The sequence below is a fragment of the Mandrillus leucophaeus genome, unplaced genomic scaffold (genome assembly GCF_000951045.1).
Source record: "Mandrillus leucophaeus isolate KB7577 unplaced genomic scaffold, Mleu.le_1.0 Scaffold684, whole genome shotgun sequence".
Taxonomy (NCBI): Eukaryota; Metazoa; Chordata; class Mammalia; order Primates; family Cercopithecidae; genus Mandrillus; species Mandrillus leucophaeus.
The window spans coordinates 1,529,379-1,542,235 of record NW_012107408.1 but is presented as its reverse complement, the minus strand read 5'-3'; the positions used below and the strand labels follow the sequence as shown (position 1 = coordinate 1,542,235).

The window sequence follows — 12,857 nt, the reverse complement described above, 5'->3', positions numbered from 1 at the left end:
GGCTTAAAAAATATTCATGGCTTATATATGATGAGCTATTAAATCTTATGTTCTGTGCCCTGTGTCGTAAGCATGGAGTGAAGTCAGGGGGAAGTCAAGTGAATTTCTTTTATGGTACTGACAACTTTAGGACTGAATTTCTCAATGCACATCAACTCAGCGAGGCTCATGCCAAGGCTTCATTAATGGAAGCAACAAGTAGCTCTCCAGTGAACAGAGCCACCACCAAACTAATGATGAGGACCATGAGCAAAGTAACCCTCGGGAGAGTAGAGAACTTATTCAGATCATGCCATGCTATTGCCAAGACCGGACGTACCCTCAAAAATTTTATTTGGATGTGCAAATTGGATGATATGAAAGGTGTTGATATTGGCCCAGTATTCAGAACTAAAAAATCAGCAAGAATGTTACATACTTTATTGCTGAAGTAGAACGAAAAAATCTAAGAGAGAAACTAGAAAAAAGTAAATTTTTTTCTGTCATCAGTGATGGAATCACAGACAGTTTAATCAAAGAAGTCGAACTTGTTTATGTGCAGTTTGCACATGCAGGAAAAGTGCACTGTCAATTTGTTGGGGTACAGACAGTAGAAAGAAATGATCCTCTGGCAATAAAAAATGCCACTGAGAAAACCCTAGAGATAAATCTTCAACTTAGACTGTCGAGCCAAGACTGGGCAAAGAAGCTGGTTGGTTTTGGAAGTGATGGTACCCATGGCATAGAGGGAGAGAACAATGAGGTGGCCCTGCTATTAAGAGAAATACAACCATGTGTACAGACTGTATATTGCTTTGCACATCACCTTGAACTATCTTACAAAGTGGTGTTCCAGAACATTCCTCTGTACAATGATGTCAAAGATCTCCTTCACAGCATTTATCACTTTTATCACAATTCTCCTCTTCATAAGAGTGCTCTGAGAACTGCTTTCAAAGGCCTACACCTTCGACCTGTGATGCCTTCTCAAATAGGAGACAGGAAGTGGCTTCATGGATTACAGGCAGCCCTCCAGAACTTTCTCAAGGGATATCCTGCAATTGTTCGGCAACTGTACTCAGTAAGTAATTTTGAAATGCCACATTATTTTACTTTTTCAGAATCACAGAAAATACTTTTCTTGAGATCCTTGGAATAATAATTTTGGGAAAGATAACCACCATGTTGTTCCCAATCTGTGTTACAGGCAGGCGAACGCAAAAGTGACACCAGTCAAAAGAAATCCAAAGAACTTCTGGAGTCCCTTCTCCAAGCTGACATTGTTAAATTTGCCCACTTCTTGTTGGATGTCATTAATGTCCTTAGCATTCTGTCTGGTGTCAGTAAGAATAGAAATTCCTCAATTGCTGACATATTTGCCACTTTAGAGTCAATGCTGGAACTGCTCCAAATGTATCAAACAAGGTGAGAGGTTGGGATGATCTGAGGTCTGTCAAACTAGACAGTTTGACTTGTGAAATTATCTGCCATATGTTTCTTCATTTAATTTGTTAGTTGTTATTTGGGTGATTTTTTTCTCCCCAGACTAGGGCCAAAAGAACGCATGATGGATTCAGCCACACACTTTCATGGTAACTGCCTCAGAGGGAAAGAAAACATTTCTGCTGTGAGAAACATTGTTTTAACACATCTTATCAAGAGGCTTCAAGGCTGTTTCAGAGATGCCAGCCAAAATGTGGTGAGGGCTACCATGATTGGAAGTTTTAAATTATGGCCCACAAAGATAAATCAAGGTAATCTATATGTGCTGACTTTGAACCTATTATTCTCTGATGGTCTGTGTGAGTTTCTTTTATGTATGTGACCATTTTTGGTGTCTTGATTATAGCATTTGGAGAAAAAGAGGTAACCATCCTGACTGCACATTATGAACCAGTATTAGAAGCTGCCAATGTGAAACTTAGTGAAGTGGATGCTGAATGGAGCATGTTGAAATTAGAGATTTATGCCAGGTAAGCAAGAAAGCAAGCTGAGGAAAGTGGCTGATATTTATAAATGTTTGGGTAAAACTTGGGAGTCTTAACCTTTTCCATTTCTTCTCCTCCCTCCTAGATTTCCAAACATTCAAAAATTGACCTGGGATTTTGTGAATTCCATTTACTTACACAAGTATCCAAATATCCTGACACTGGTCGACCTAGTGTTGACCCTTCCTGCAAGTTCAGCTGAAGCAGAACGTGGCTTTAGTCAGATGAAATGGACCAAGTCACACATGCATGCAAAAATCAAGGCTGAAATTATGACGGATGTCCTAATTATTCAGTTGAATTCTCCAGACATTAATAATTTTGACCCTAGGAAAGCTATCCATTTATGGAATACAAGAACACTGTCTTCAACTGGTGACACAAGACCTAATTCAGATTGCTCATCAAACTCAGAAAGCCATTATGAAAGTGATTAGCAGTATGCAAATGTTGATATTGTTGTTGCATATGAATGTAGCTCTTTTGCATAGTAAAAAAATAAAATAAAATAAATATTTTCCAGAAACCTGAAATTTAAAAGTAAAACAGTAACTTGTCTTCACATCAAACAAAAGGCATTTGGCTTCTTCCAAACATACAGAGTAAAAAGCCCAAGACTGTTTCTTCTATAGCTTTCTAACTTCCCTTATGTATTCATGTGTTCTTTCACACTATTTTGGTGGAGCTGTATGCTTCTACACAATGGTGTTATTTTGATGTCTTTTTTTTGAGAGTTATCCCTAAGGGTGACCAGAATATGATTACGGTCTGAGTTCCCTTAGGCCTGGCATACAATTCATTATTTTTCCTCGATAATTCTAAGTGATAGTTGCATTAGGTAATTAACTTAGAGCCAAACTGAAAGAAAGCTTCTCTTTTCATCTGTGAACAAAATTTGTAAGTTTATGTAATTATTTTATTGCAACTATATCACTACATGCTTTGGCCATGTAAGTAACAAAGGCAAATATTAAAACAGTTTTCACGTTTCATGCTAAATCCTCGGGTAAATAATTCTTATGTAAACTGAAGGTACTGTCTTATTACACTTTGTTTTACACCATATCCATTCGAGATTGCAGAAATGAATTGCAGCTTACAAGATTTTTAAAATACTCTGAGCCTCTTCATGGTTTCAGTAGATTTTATTTATGGCTGTAGCTTGAAGAACATGACTGATTTATGTCTGACTTATCTAAAAACCAACATAGGATCTTATAAACCACAAATCACTGAAAATTCTGCTATCTGGGAAAATGTTCTCGTGTCTATAAAACTGGATGCTTAAGTTTAATGAAAAAGGATACAGAATGTATTTCTGAACAGCCTGCTGAATGGCCAATTATATCAAAGAAGAAAGGTTTCATTCCTGCTACCGAGAAAATTACCTTCCAAATCTCAAAATTGTGTATTTGGTTTGAAGCACTGAGATTTTAGAAGGATTATTGCATTTCCCCGGAGGTTAGAGGAAATGCTAAAGTTCATGTGAACTTTTAGAAGTGCTAAAAACTTCTATGTAAAAAGAAAATCTTGGGATAGCAAGGCTATGTTTCATTCTTTTTATTCCCAAAACAAAGAATAGCTATGTACTCTGGACCTGAAAGATCCCTGGATACACATTAGGAGTCTCTCCTTGTTCTAGAAGGTACCTCTTTGTGTTGGTTAGCCAGATATTTTGTTTTAAGTAGATTCATTTATTTTGTTTTCTTACTTCTTTCTTAATGCATGTGCATGCAATTTGAAGTGAAAAACAAGGTAGATATCTCTTTTAGATTGAGTTAAGTAGGTTAGTTCATAAGAGCAAATAATTTAAAAGGTTAGTGGTCTTTCAAGAAATACTTAGGAATACTGAGCCAATTAGGTGACTAAATTAGCACTTTCAATCCGGTAATTTAACAATTCAAATTTCTCTACATTTACAAAAGCAAATATGGTCTGATCCAAAGGGCAAGATGAGGATAAATGTATTACCTTGATTGTAGTGGTGATCTGCATGCATTTGGAACACTTTTATTTAATATTTGCCAAAATATTTTACTCTTGTGCCCTACTCATGTAAGAAACCTTAAAATCATATATTTTTTGAAAAATTCAGCCTATTCTGAGTGAAAGGTCAAAGAACACTCTAAACTAAAAAGTATACAGTTTTATAATTTTACCCAATCTGGATTTAATTATTACTAAGCCAAAAAAGACATTTTGACTTAGTTGAGAAACAATAATGAGACAGTATCAGGAAATTATTATTTTTATATTTCCAAAATGTCTTCTGTTTCTTTAAAACTTACCATTTTATATAATATGAATAAAGAGATTTTTCAAATACTCATTACTTCTATTTTAGCAAAAGAATATAAAAACCATCACCTAAACCAAGTGACAAAATATTTTTCATTGTATTATAGGCATAATAGGAAATAAAGCATTTACTGACATTCTGATCGATTTGGTGACCCTGAACCTTGGCACAAACAACTTTCCTAGTAGTTGGATGCACCTTACCCAACCTGAAGTAAGCTTCTATGTTGTTTGAGTTTTAAAGCTTTAAGCATTCTTATTTGATCAATGCATCAATAGTTCTAACATAACGAGTACTTGCATAGGGTCTGACGTTTAATATGCAATCAATGAAACGTGAGTGAATGAAAAATGAATGAACTTCCAATTAAAACATATAGTATGCACATGCTCAATATTTGAAAAATAAGTGATGATCTGTCACTGGAATATTATACAGACCGTGATGTTCAACCAGTGAGTTTCTATCTATAACTACCTTTATAACTTTATAACTTTCTTCTAGTTACAGGAATTAACATCTTTATTAACAGTCAACTCTGAGTTTGTGGACTGGCGGAAGTTCCTGTTAGTAACCTCAATGCCTTGGCCTATTCCCTTGGAGGAGGAGCTCCTTGAGACCCTTCAGAAATTCAAGGCTGTGGATAAGGCACAGTTGGGCACCATCACTTTCGAGCAGTATATGCAGGTTGTTACCAGCACCTGATGGCATTGATAACACCAGAACACTCGTGACCTAAGAAGTGAATTACTCACTGATGTTACATTGCCAGGTCTCAGGCCAGTGCGTTGCTTCTCAGCTGCCCTTATCTAGGCACCCAGAGGCAGCACAGGCAGTGTCAAAGCCCCAGGCAGAAGCCTGACTTCCATCCCCAGGGAAAAGATCTGAAAAAGTCAGAACTTCCAGGAGAACAAAGGGTTCTGAAAGCAGTTACATAAACTTTTTTGTTCTTCTCCTGAGTTCCTAACCAGTGGTTCTTATCCTTGGCTGTACATTAGAATCATCTGCAAAGCTTTTAATAAGCCCAATGTCCAACACTCTAAGTTCCCAGAGTAGAAAGAACAGTGATTTAAACACACACACACACACACACACACACACACACACGGAAAGGAGCAAGTTTTTTCTCTTTGGGGTGAGAGGGTGATGAATGTTGAGATTATTTCTGAGAAGTTGAGTTTGAAATATCTGTGGGAAATGAAGAGAGAAATGTCCAGTCTAATATGGCCCACACAGAAGGGATCATGAGTCAATACCATATAAATGGTTATTGAATTTATGATTGTATGAGATCACTCAAGGAAAGTGATGGATAACCCAGTAGGGTATGTAATACTTGGTCATTGGACGTGGCAGGTGGAATGTAACTGGTAACTTGTGCTAGAAAAATTGTGGTGGAATAATAATTACAGAAGTTAGATGGCAGAGGGTTGAGGAAATGAATGAGTCTATAGAAAGTGAAAACAAGAAAAATCAACTGATTTTTGAGAAGTTTGACTAAGAAAAGAGTAAAAGCAAAATTTCATAACAGAGAGGGGCCTGATTTACTTACTTGATCTCTATTAATGTCATTATGTTGCTCACCATTTCACATTACTGGTAGACATGAAAGAGGGACACTTTCAGAAGGAACTAACTTTGAAACAGAGTAATATTCTCCAGGTGCCTGCATCTCACATGTATTTCACCAATCACATACATTCCTGCTTCCCTTTTCTTACTTAATGCATGGCCTCCTTTTTTGTGTGTGAGAGCTCTGAGGTTTCCAGGCTCATAGAGTTGAGCCAGAAGGAAAAACACAAACTATGACAAGGCTCTTTCAGGGCTGATCAAGACAGGTGTTCGGTTATTTGAGTTCTGCTACATTTATTTTCCAAGTAGATTTACAATTTGTTGAGGTGGTTTTGTTTGAAAACAAAAGCAGCAGAGCAAAACTTACTTTGTTTCCATAGCTGTCTTAAGATTTTAACAAGTGCGCACTCATGAAATTATTGACCTTTGCTATTTATTGTATGTGGCAATCAGCGTAGGATATCAATTTGAATATTCTTTTGCACAAATATGAGAAGAACAAAGGGTGTTGGCAATTTTCACCAAAGTGCTGAGCTAAAACCAGGAAACTATTTTACCAAAGGTGTGAGTTTCTTAGAGAAAACTGGATGCTGCGTTTAAGAGAAACTCAGCAATACTTCTTTGAACACTGCCTGTGTTTTGGGAATGGTTGTTTTCTGAGCTCTGACCTCTCCCCTTCCGCCCTCATGTCCCCCTCCTCTGAAACCCCCATTTGGAAAGGCCCACTTGACCAGCCTGCATGCCTGTCACAGATTATCAGCACTTGCCAGCTCACTACCCCTCGCCCACAATGTTGTTTCAGTGGAAAAATCAAAATAACTTGAGGTCAAAATTTTACAAGATTTGTCGAAAACGCCCCATTAGGACGGTAAAATAGTATGCTTGCATTGCGGAAATGAAGTTCTAATTGGTGTCAGTTATAAACTGAGACAGAGGGACGTCATGAACAAGAGGTCACCGAGATCTTGAGTCCGTTATTCAGTTACTTAACAAAGAGTTTTCTAAAACCAGCAATGTATACCAGCACCATGCAAGTCTCCACAAACAGATAGGACATGAACAGTACATAAGGAATGTGAGCTATTTTTAATGGGGGCACAGACTCCTCCAAAATATGACTAATGCAAGATTAATACAGGGTAGCAGCCTCCAAGCCTCATCCAATCATTAAAAATAGTCAGCATTGACGGGGGGCAGTGGCTTACGCCTGTAATCCCAGCACTTTGGGAGGCCGAGGCGGGTGGATCATGAGGTCAGAAGATCGAGACCAAAACCCCATCTCTACTAAAAGTATAAACAATTAGCCGGGCGTGGTGGTGGGTGCCTGTAGTCCCAGCTACTAGAGAGGCTGAGGCAGGAGAATGGTGTGAACCCAGGAGGCGGAGCTTGCAGTGAGCCGAGATCACACCACTGCACTCCAGCCTGGGCGACAGAATGAGACTCCCTCTCAAAAAAAAAAAAGTAGCCAGCACTCCTAATCTATGGGTACTTATTTATAAAGTATATACATATACAACAGCACATAATACATTATGAACATTATCAAAGATGTAAAAATAAAAATTACGTAAGAATGAGATAAAAAGAAATGTAAATCAGAGTTCTAGTATTTTCTCCTACACCCCTGTGGTTTCTGCATCCTACTTGGGAGATAACTGCTCTAGAGACAAGATTGGCTCAGTCTCTGAGGCTTTTAGAGGAACATCTCAGCATAACACATACTTTAATAATTTTTGTTGTTTTTTTGTTTTTGTTTTGTTTTGTTTTTATATAGGCTGGTCTGTGGTTTACAGGAGATGAAGATATAAAAATTCCAGAAAATCCTCTTGAACCTCTGCCATTTAATAGGCAGGAGCATCTTATAGAGGTAATTACTGAGATCTTCAAAAAAATATGGCATTAAAGCACTAACCATTTTCTTTGTGTTTTCTTCCACTTGTGTAACTTGCTTTGGACTGTGCGCCTGCCCCTCAGTTCCTCTGCTGTCTTTCCAAAGTGCAGACCTTAGTACTCACTGAGGAGTCAGTGTAGAGAAGCTCTGGGGAGGAGGCAGCGGCCAGAATATCACAGCCTTACTGTTAATTCTCTGTGAACCTGGACAATTCCATGGCCTCTCAGAATTCACCTTCCTCATCTGTCAAATAAGCTAAGTTAACACATTTTTCTCTGAGTTTCCTTCCAATTCTAAAAGCTTAGGATAAAATTTGTCATTTTACCTATGTCCATTTCTCTTTGATTTTGACTAATACAGCAGGGGTTTGCCTATAGCGTTGCCCATGGCCCATCAGAGCTTGCTGCTCTCAATATTATTATTATCCTCAATAATAGCATTTTATGAGCCTCTATTTCTGAGGCCACAATGAAAAGCCAGACCTTAAAAATCCCAATGCCACTCTATCCTCAGTAAGACATGAAAAAAACTGAATGGTAGATTTAGACATCACAGTGAACTCTATAATATATGGATTGTTCAATTTCTAGCCATTAGTTCCAAATTGCAGTACAAAATTGAGCAGCACTCCAGTTGTAGCCATAAATGGAGCAATTTCCTTCAATTGGATGCATATTTTTTGAGCACCTCTGCTAGATGCTAGCAGGAGAGAAGGTAAGATAAAGGGTCAGAGAGTTACCAAAAAAGCCCAAGATATAAGGTTGGCAGTTGCAGGGGCAGTATTTTGTGTGTTGTTATTTTTAATGTGAAACTGGAGGACTGAAAACCAATTATCCTGGAGAGTTTTGGAATGGTCTCTATATGCTTTTGTGAACAAATCTGCCATCAACATAAACAGGTTCTTTATTAGATGGAAGCAACTGGCAGTTTGAATATTATGCCAAGTGCAAAGTACTTTCATTGTCAGCCAGAAGTTTTTAGAAATGTCAATCAAAGGCAGAATCTTTGAGCTGCTCACCTGGCAGCGAAACAGAAAAGGACCTTTTAGCACCTGGCTCCCACCTGCTGCTGGAAGATTACAGGGAGGAAAGGAACAAAGTCAGCAGCAGAGGCAGGACTGTGGAGGCTGAGCAAAAAGTGTTGTTATGGAACAAAAGATAGCTGACAGGGATGTGTGTGATGTCCGTATGACAGAAAAGGTGAAAGGAGTGGTGTTTTCCATACTCCCCGTGGGTGTCTGTGATACTCAATGCTCAGAAGTTACATAAATCTCAGTGTTCTTACACTGGGATAGAAGCACAGATTTCACTGTTTACAAGCTGTGAGGTATCCACGGCATGACCCAACCTCTCTGAGCCTTGCTTTCTTATCCCTCTCTGGTGGGGCTGTTGTGCAGAGGGCGTTCATGTGTGTGGTACTCTTAGAACAGCGAGTGCCATTTCAGTCAATGGCAACCTATCCTTCCAGTTGCTCAGGTCAAAAACCCAGGAGTCATCCCAGTTCCTCTCTTCTCTCAAACTCCACATCCAATACCTTAGGAAATCCTGATAGTTCTACCTTCAAAACGTGTAAATCCCGTATGAGACCACTTCTTCCCAGCCCTATTGCTATCACCTGGAACAAGCCACAATCAACTTCACCTAGATGGCTGCAACGGCCTCATGATAGGTCTCCCTGATTATGCTTTGTCTTCACCCAGTTTGCAGATCAAATCACAGCAGCCCCGGCTCAAAACTTCCGTAACTCTGTGTTTTACTCAGAGGAAAGGCCCAAATCCTTCTGTGTCCCACCAGGCCTTGTGTGTTCTGATCCTGTTGCCTCTTTCATTTCACCTCCTGCCATGATCCCTTTGCCCATTCTGGCTCAGCCACACTGAACCTGCTCATTGTTGATCAAACATGCAAGGCCTGCCCCGACCTTGGGAGTTCGGCCTCAGCAGCCCCTTTGTCTGTCATGCTCTTCCCCTGGATGTCTTCCCCAGCTAACTCCCTGCCCTCCTCCACGTCATTGGTCAAACTTCACCTCAATCTTGCTGTCTAGCCCCTCCCCACTCTTCACTCTCAATTCCCCTTTCCTTGACTTGCTCTTTTTTCTGTGTGTTCATAATCACCACATAGTTTACTTATTTTATTTTTTCTTTTATCTTCTTCTTTTTTTTTCAGGCTGGAGTGCAGTGGCAAGATCTCAGCTCACTGCAACCTCCGCCTCCCAGGTTGAAGCAATTCTCCTGCCTCAGCCTCCCGAGTAGCTGGGATTACAGGCGCCCACCACCACACCCGGCTAATTTTTGTACTTTTTGTAGAGATGGGGTTTTCTATGTTGGCCAGAGTGGTCTCCAACTCCTGGCTTCAAGTGATCTGCCTGCCTCAGTCTCCCAAAGTGCTGGGATTACAGACGTGAGCCACCACGCCTGGACTCTCTCATTTCTTTGAGATACTATTTAAATTTTTGTTGGATTTTCCAAATATCAGAAATTATTTTTCCACCTGTTAACTTCATTTATGCCTAGGTAAAACTATTCATAGTTGTAAGGGTTTTTGGTAACAGATAACCTGGTGGAAATACCCTCTGACTCTCGGAACTTGCTTCTCAAAGTATGGGCCAGAACCAGCAACATTAGAAGTACCTGGAACCTTGCTAGACGTGCAGAACCTTAGATGGCCCAGCACCATATACTTAATCAGAATTCACATTTTGAAAACGTTCTCCAGGTCATAAATATACATTTGTGAAGAGCTGGAAGGTAGCAGTCTCCCCAGACAGCGCTGCTTATGTGCCTAGGTGTGGCCTATGTGTTCCAGGGTTTGGGCCTCTGCTTTGGAGGGCGCCAGAGGATATTTGACTCCCAAGCGCTAACTCCTCATGCTGCCAAATGCACAAGATACTGTGTCAATGTCAGCTCGGGTAGTCAGAGTGAGAAAACTGCTGATTTGATATTTGGTGTTTAGTACACTCTCTGCCTGGATGTGAAGCCAACTACGGTCAGTAGCTTGAGTATGAAATCCAGAAGAGGTGAACCAGTTTGAAGACTTTTTAATAGCTAGAATCCCAGTGGCTTTAGGCATCATTTTCTTTCCCTCCTTTCACCCCCCACAGAGACCGATGGACCAGAAGCCTCATATGTAGGGCCAGGGCCTAGTTTGTCCGGAGAATGCTGAGGACAGATAGATGGGTCCTTGGGCTTGTGGCTCTCTTTTCCTATTTAATGTGCAGCCCCCAACTACCCTTAATTAGTACATCATTTCCTAAATATGTTAGTAGCATTAATTAGCACAACATTTCTTTTACAATATTTCAGGGCCTTACTTTTACTGCTTTTCTTCTTAACATTATTCAGTTCATACCTTTCATTTTATGTTAGCTTTAGTAATTCAACCCTCAGAAGGTAACCTTATTCCAAAGCTCCTGGGGGGATTCTTCATTGCCATGACTAACTATTGACTACGAGAGTGCACCCATTTTATCTTTGGAATTCTTTTTGTGTGCAGTTTTTCTTTAGGCTATTTGCTGACTATGAGAAGGATCCACCCCAACTTGACTACACACAGATGCTGCTTTACTTTGCTTGCCACCCAGACACCGTGGAAGGAGTCTACAGGGCCCTCAGTGTGGCTGTTGGGACTCATGTCTTCCAACAAGTCGAAGCTTCCACTCCAAATGCAGAAAAGGTAATTGCATTCCAGAAATAGACTAACTGTAGAGTCTGGAGGGGATGCCTGAAGACCCTAAACTGGCAACAAGGACTCTGTTCTTTTCATCTCCATATTTTCCTAGGTGTGTAATATGATGATTTACACATACTAGGTCTTCAACAAAGCCTTACTCTATTGGATTAAGACCTGGGGACCCGATTGCCATCGACCATGTCTGTAGTAAAATCAAAATTTGTTCAAAGTGTCTTGGTGGAGTCAAGCTTTACTCTGTAAAGGATGGCCTTTATTTGGCGTGAGTGCTGATCCTGATAAATCAAACAGAAATGGATATCAACCCTATCCATTTGGGATTCTGTGTAGAAAGGATAGATGAAACAAGTTCAGGTCTGTATGCACGCCACATATATGTGGCCTGGTAGTGTTTCAGGCCAAAGCCCGGCCACTGGAAACCTGCATTTCATATCACCTGTGTCCAAGGACAAAGAAGCTTAATAATATCTGATTAAGATGCCACCTCACCTTCCCCTTGAGATCTCTAAGGCATTGGCATTCCCTGGCTTTTGGGATGGGATAGTCTCCAGCAGGGTGCTAGGTAACGTGCTTGCTAGGTGCCCATTTGTTCTTGACATGGCTTTTGGTTCTGTTCTTTGGGAGCCAGAGCAGTGGCTCCATCTGATGGGATGCTTGTTTCTATTTTTCCTTTGTAGAAACAGAGGGGAAAAGATTGCCACCCAGTCCAGACTCCTCAGATGTTCTAGATACAAACTTCTGTCTTTTTCACACATACTTGTGAAAATATGAAGTAGAAGTAGTCTGAAAGGAATGGGAGGTTCCTGTAACTGCATTCATGGGAGGGAAGAGAGAAACTCTTAAATGCCACCTTAAAGTTTGGCCCTGAGCATGTGGACAGAAAGATTTCCTTCCCATTCCACCAGAGCCAGAGTGAGGCCAGATACATATCTAGTGAGCTAACAACTCTTCAAACCAGTGTGCTGTAAATACTGTCTCAACACACAGTGGCAGAAAGTTCAGCCAGGAGTGTGTATTTCCATTCAAGAATGCTGCCTTCTTTGACAGTAGAACCTCAGTTTAAAAGTCTCCCAAATAAGGGGCTGGGTGTAGTGGCTCCCACCTGTAATCTCAGCACTTTGGGAGGCCAAGGCAGGTGGATCACCTGAGGTCAGGAGTTCGAGACCAACCTGACCAATATGGTGAAACCCCATCTCTACTAAAAATACAACATTACTTGGGTGTGGTGGTGTGTGCCTGTACTCCCAGCTACTCGAGAGACTGACACTGGAGAATTATTTGAACCTGGGAGGCAGAGGTTGCAGTGAGCGAAGATTGCGCCACTGCTCTCCAGCCTGGGTGACAGAGCAAGACTCCATCTCAAAAAAAATAAATAAATAAGTTTCCCAAATAAGTGAGGAGTTAGGTATGATGTGCATTCACGGGCACTGAATTTGCCACTTTCC

At 40.4% G+C, this 12,857-nt stretch overlaps 1 protein-coding gene across 1 annotated transcript in view; it reads left to right on the top strand.

Moving 5' to 3' along the window:
- SPEF2 (sperm flagellar 2) overlaps positions 1-12,857 on the top strand; it is a 190,167-nt gene that overhangs the window by 164,887 nt on the left and 12,423 nt on the right. The window contains exons 31-34 of the mRNA XM_012002382.1: positions 4,373-4,479; positions 4,771-4,953; positions 7,613-7,705; positions 11,218-11,397. Coding sequence (XP_011857772.1) covers positions 4,373-4,479; positions 4,771-4,953; positions 7,613-7,705; positions 11,218-11,397 — 563 coding nt within the window. The remainder of the gene's footprint in view (positions 1-4,372; positions 4,480-4,770; positions 4,954-7,612; positions 7,706-11,217; positions 11,398-12,857) is intronic.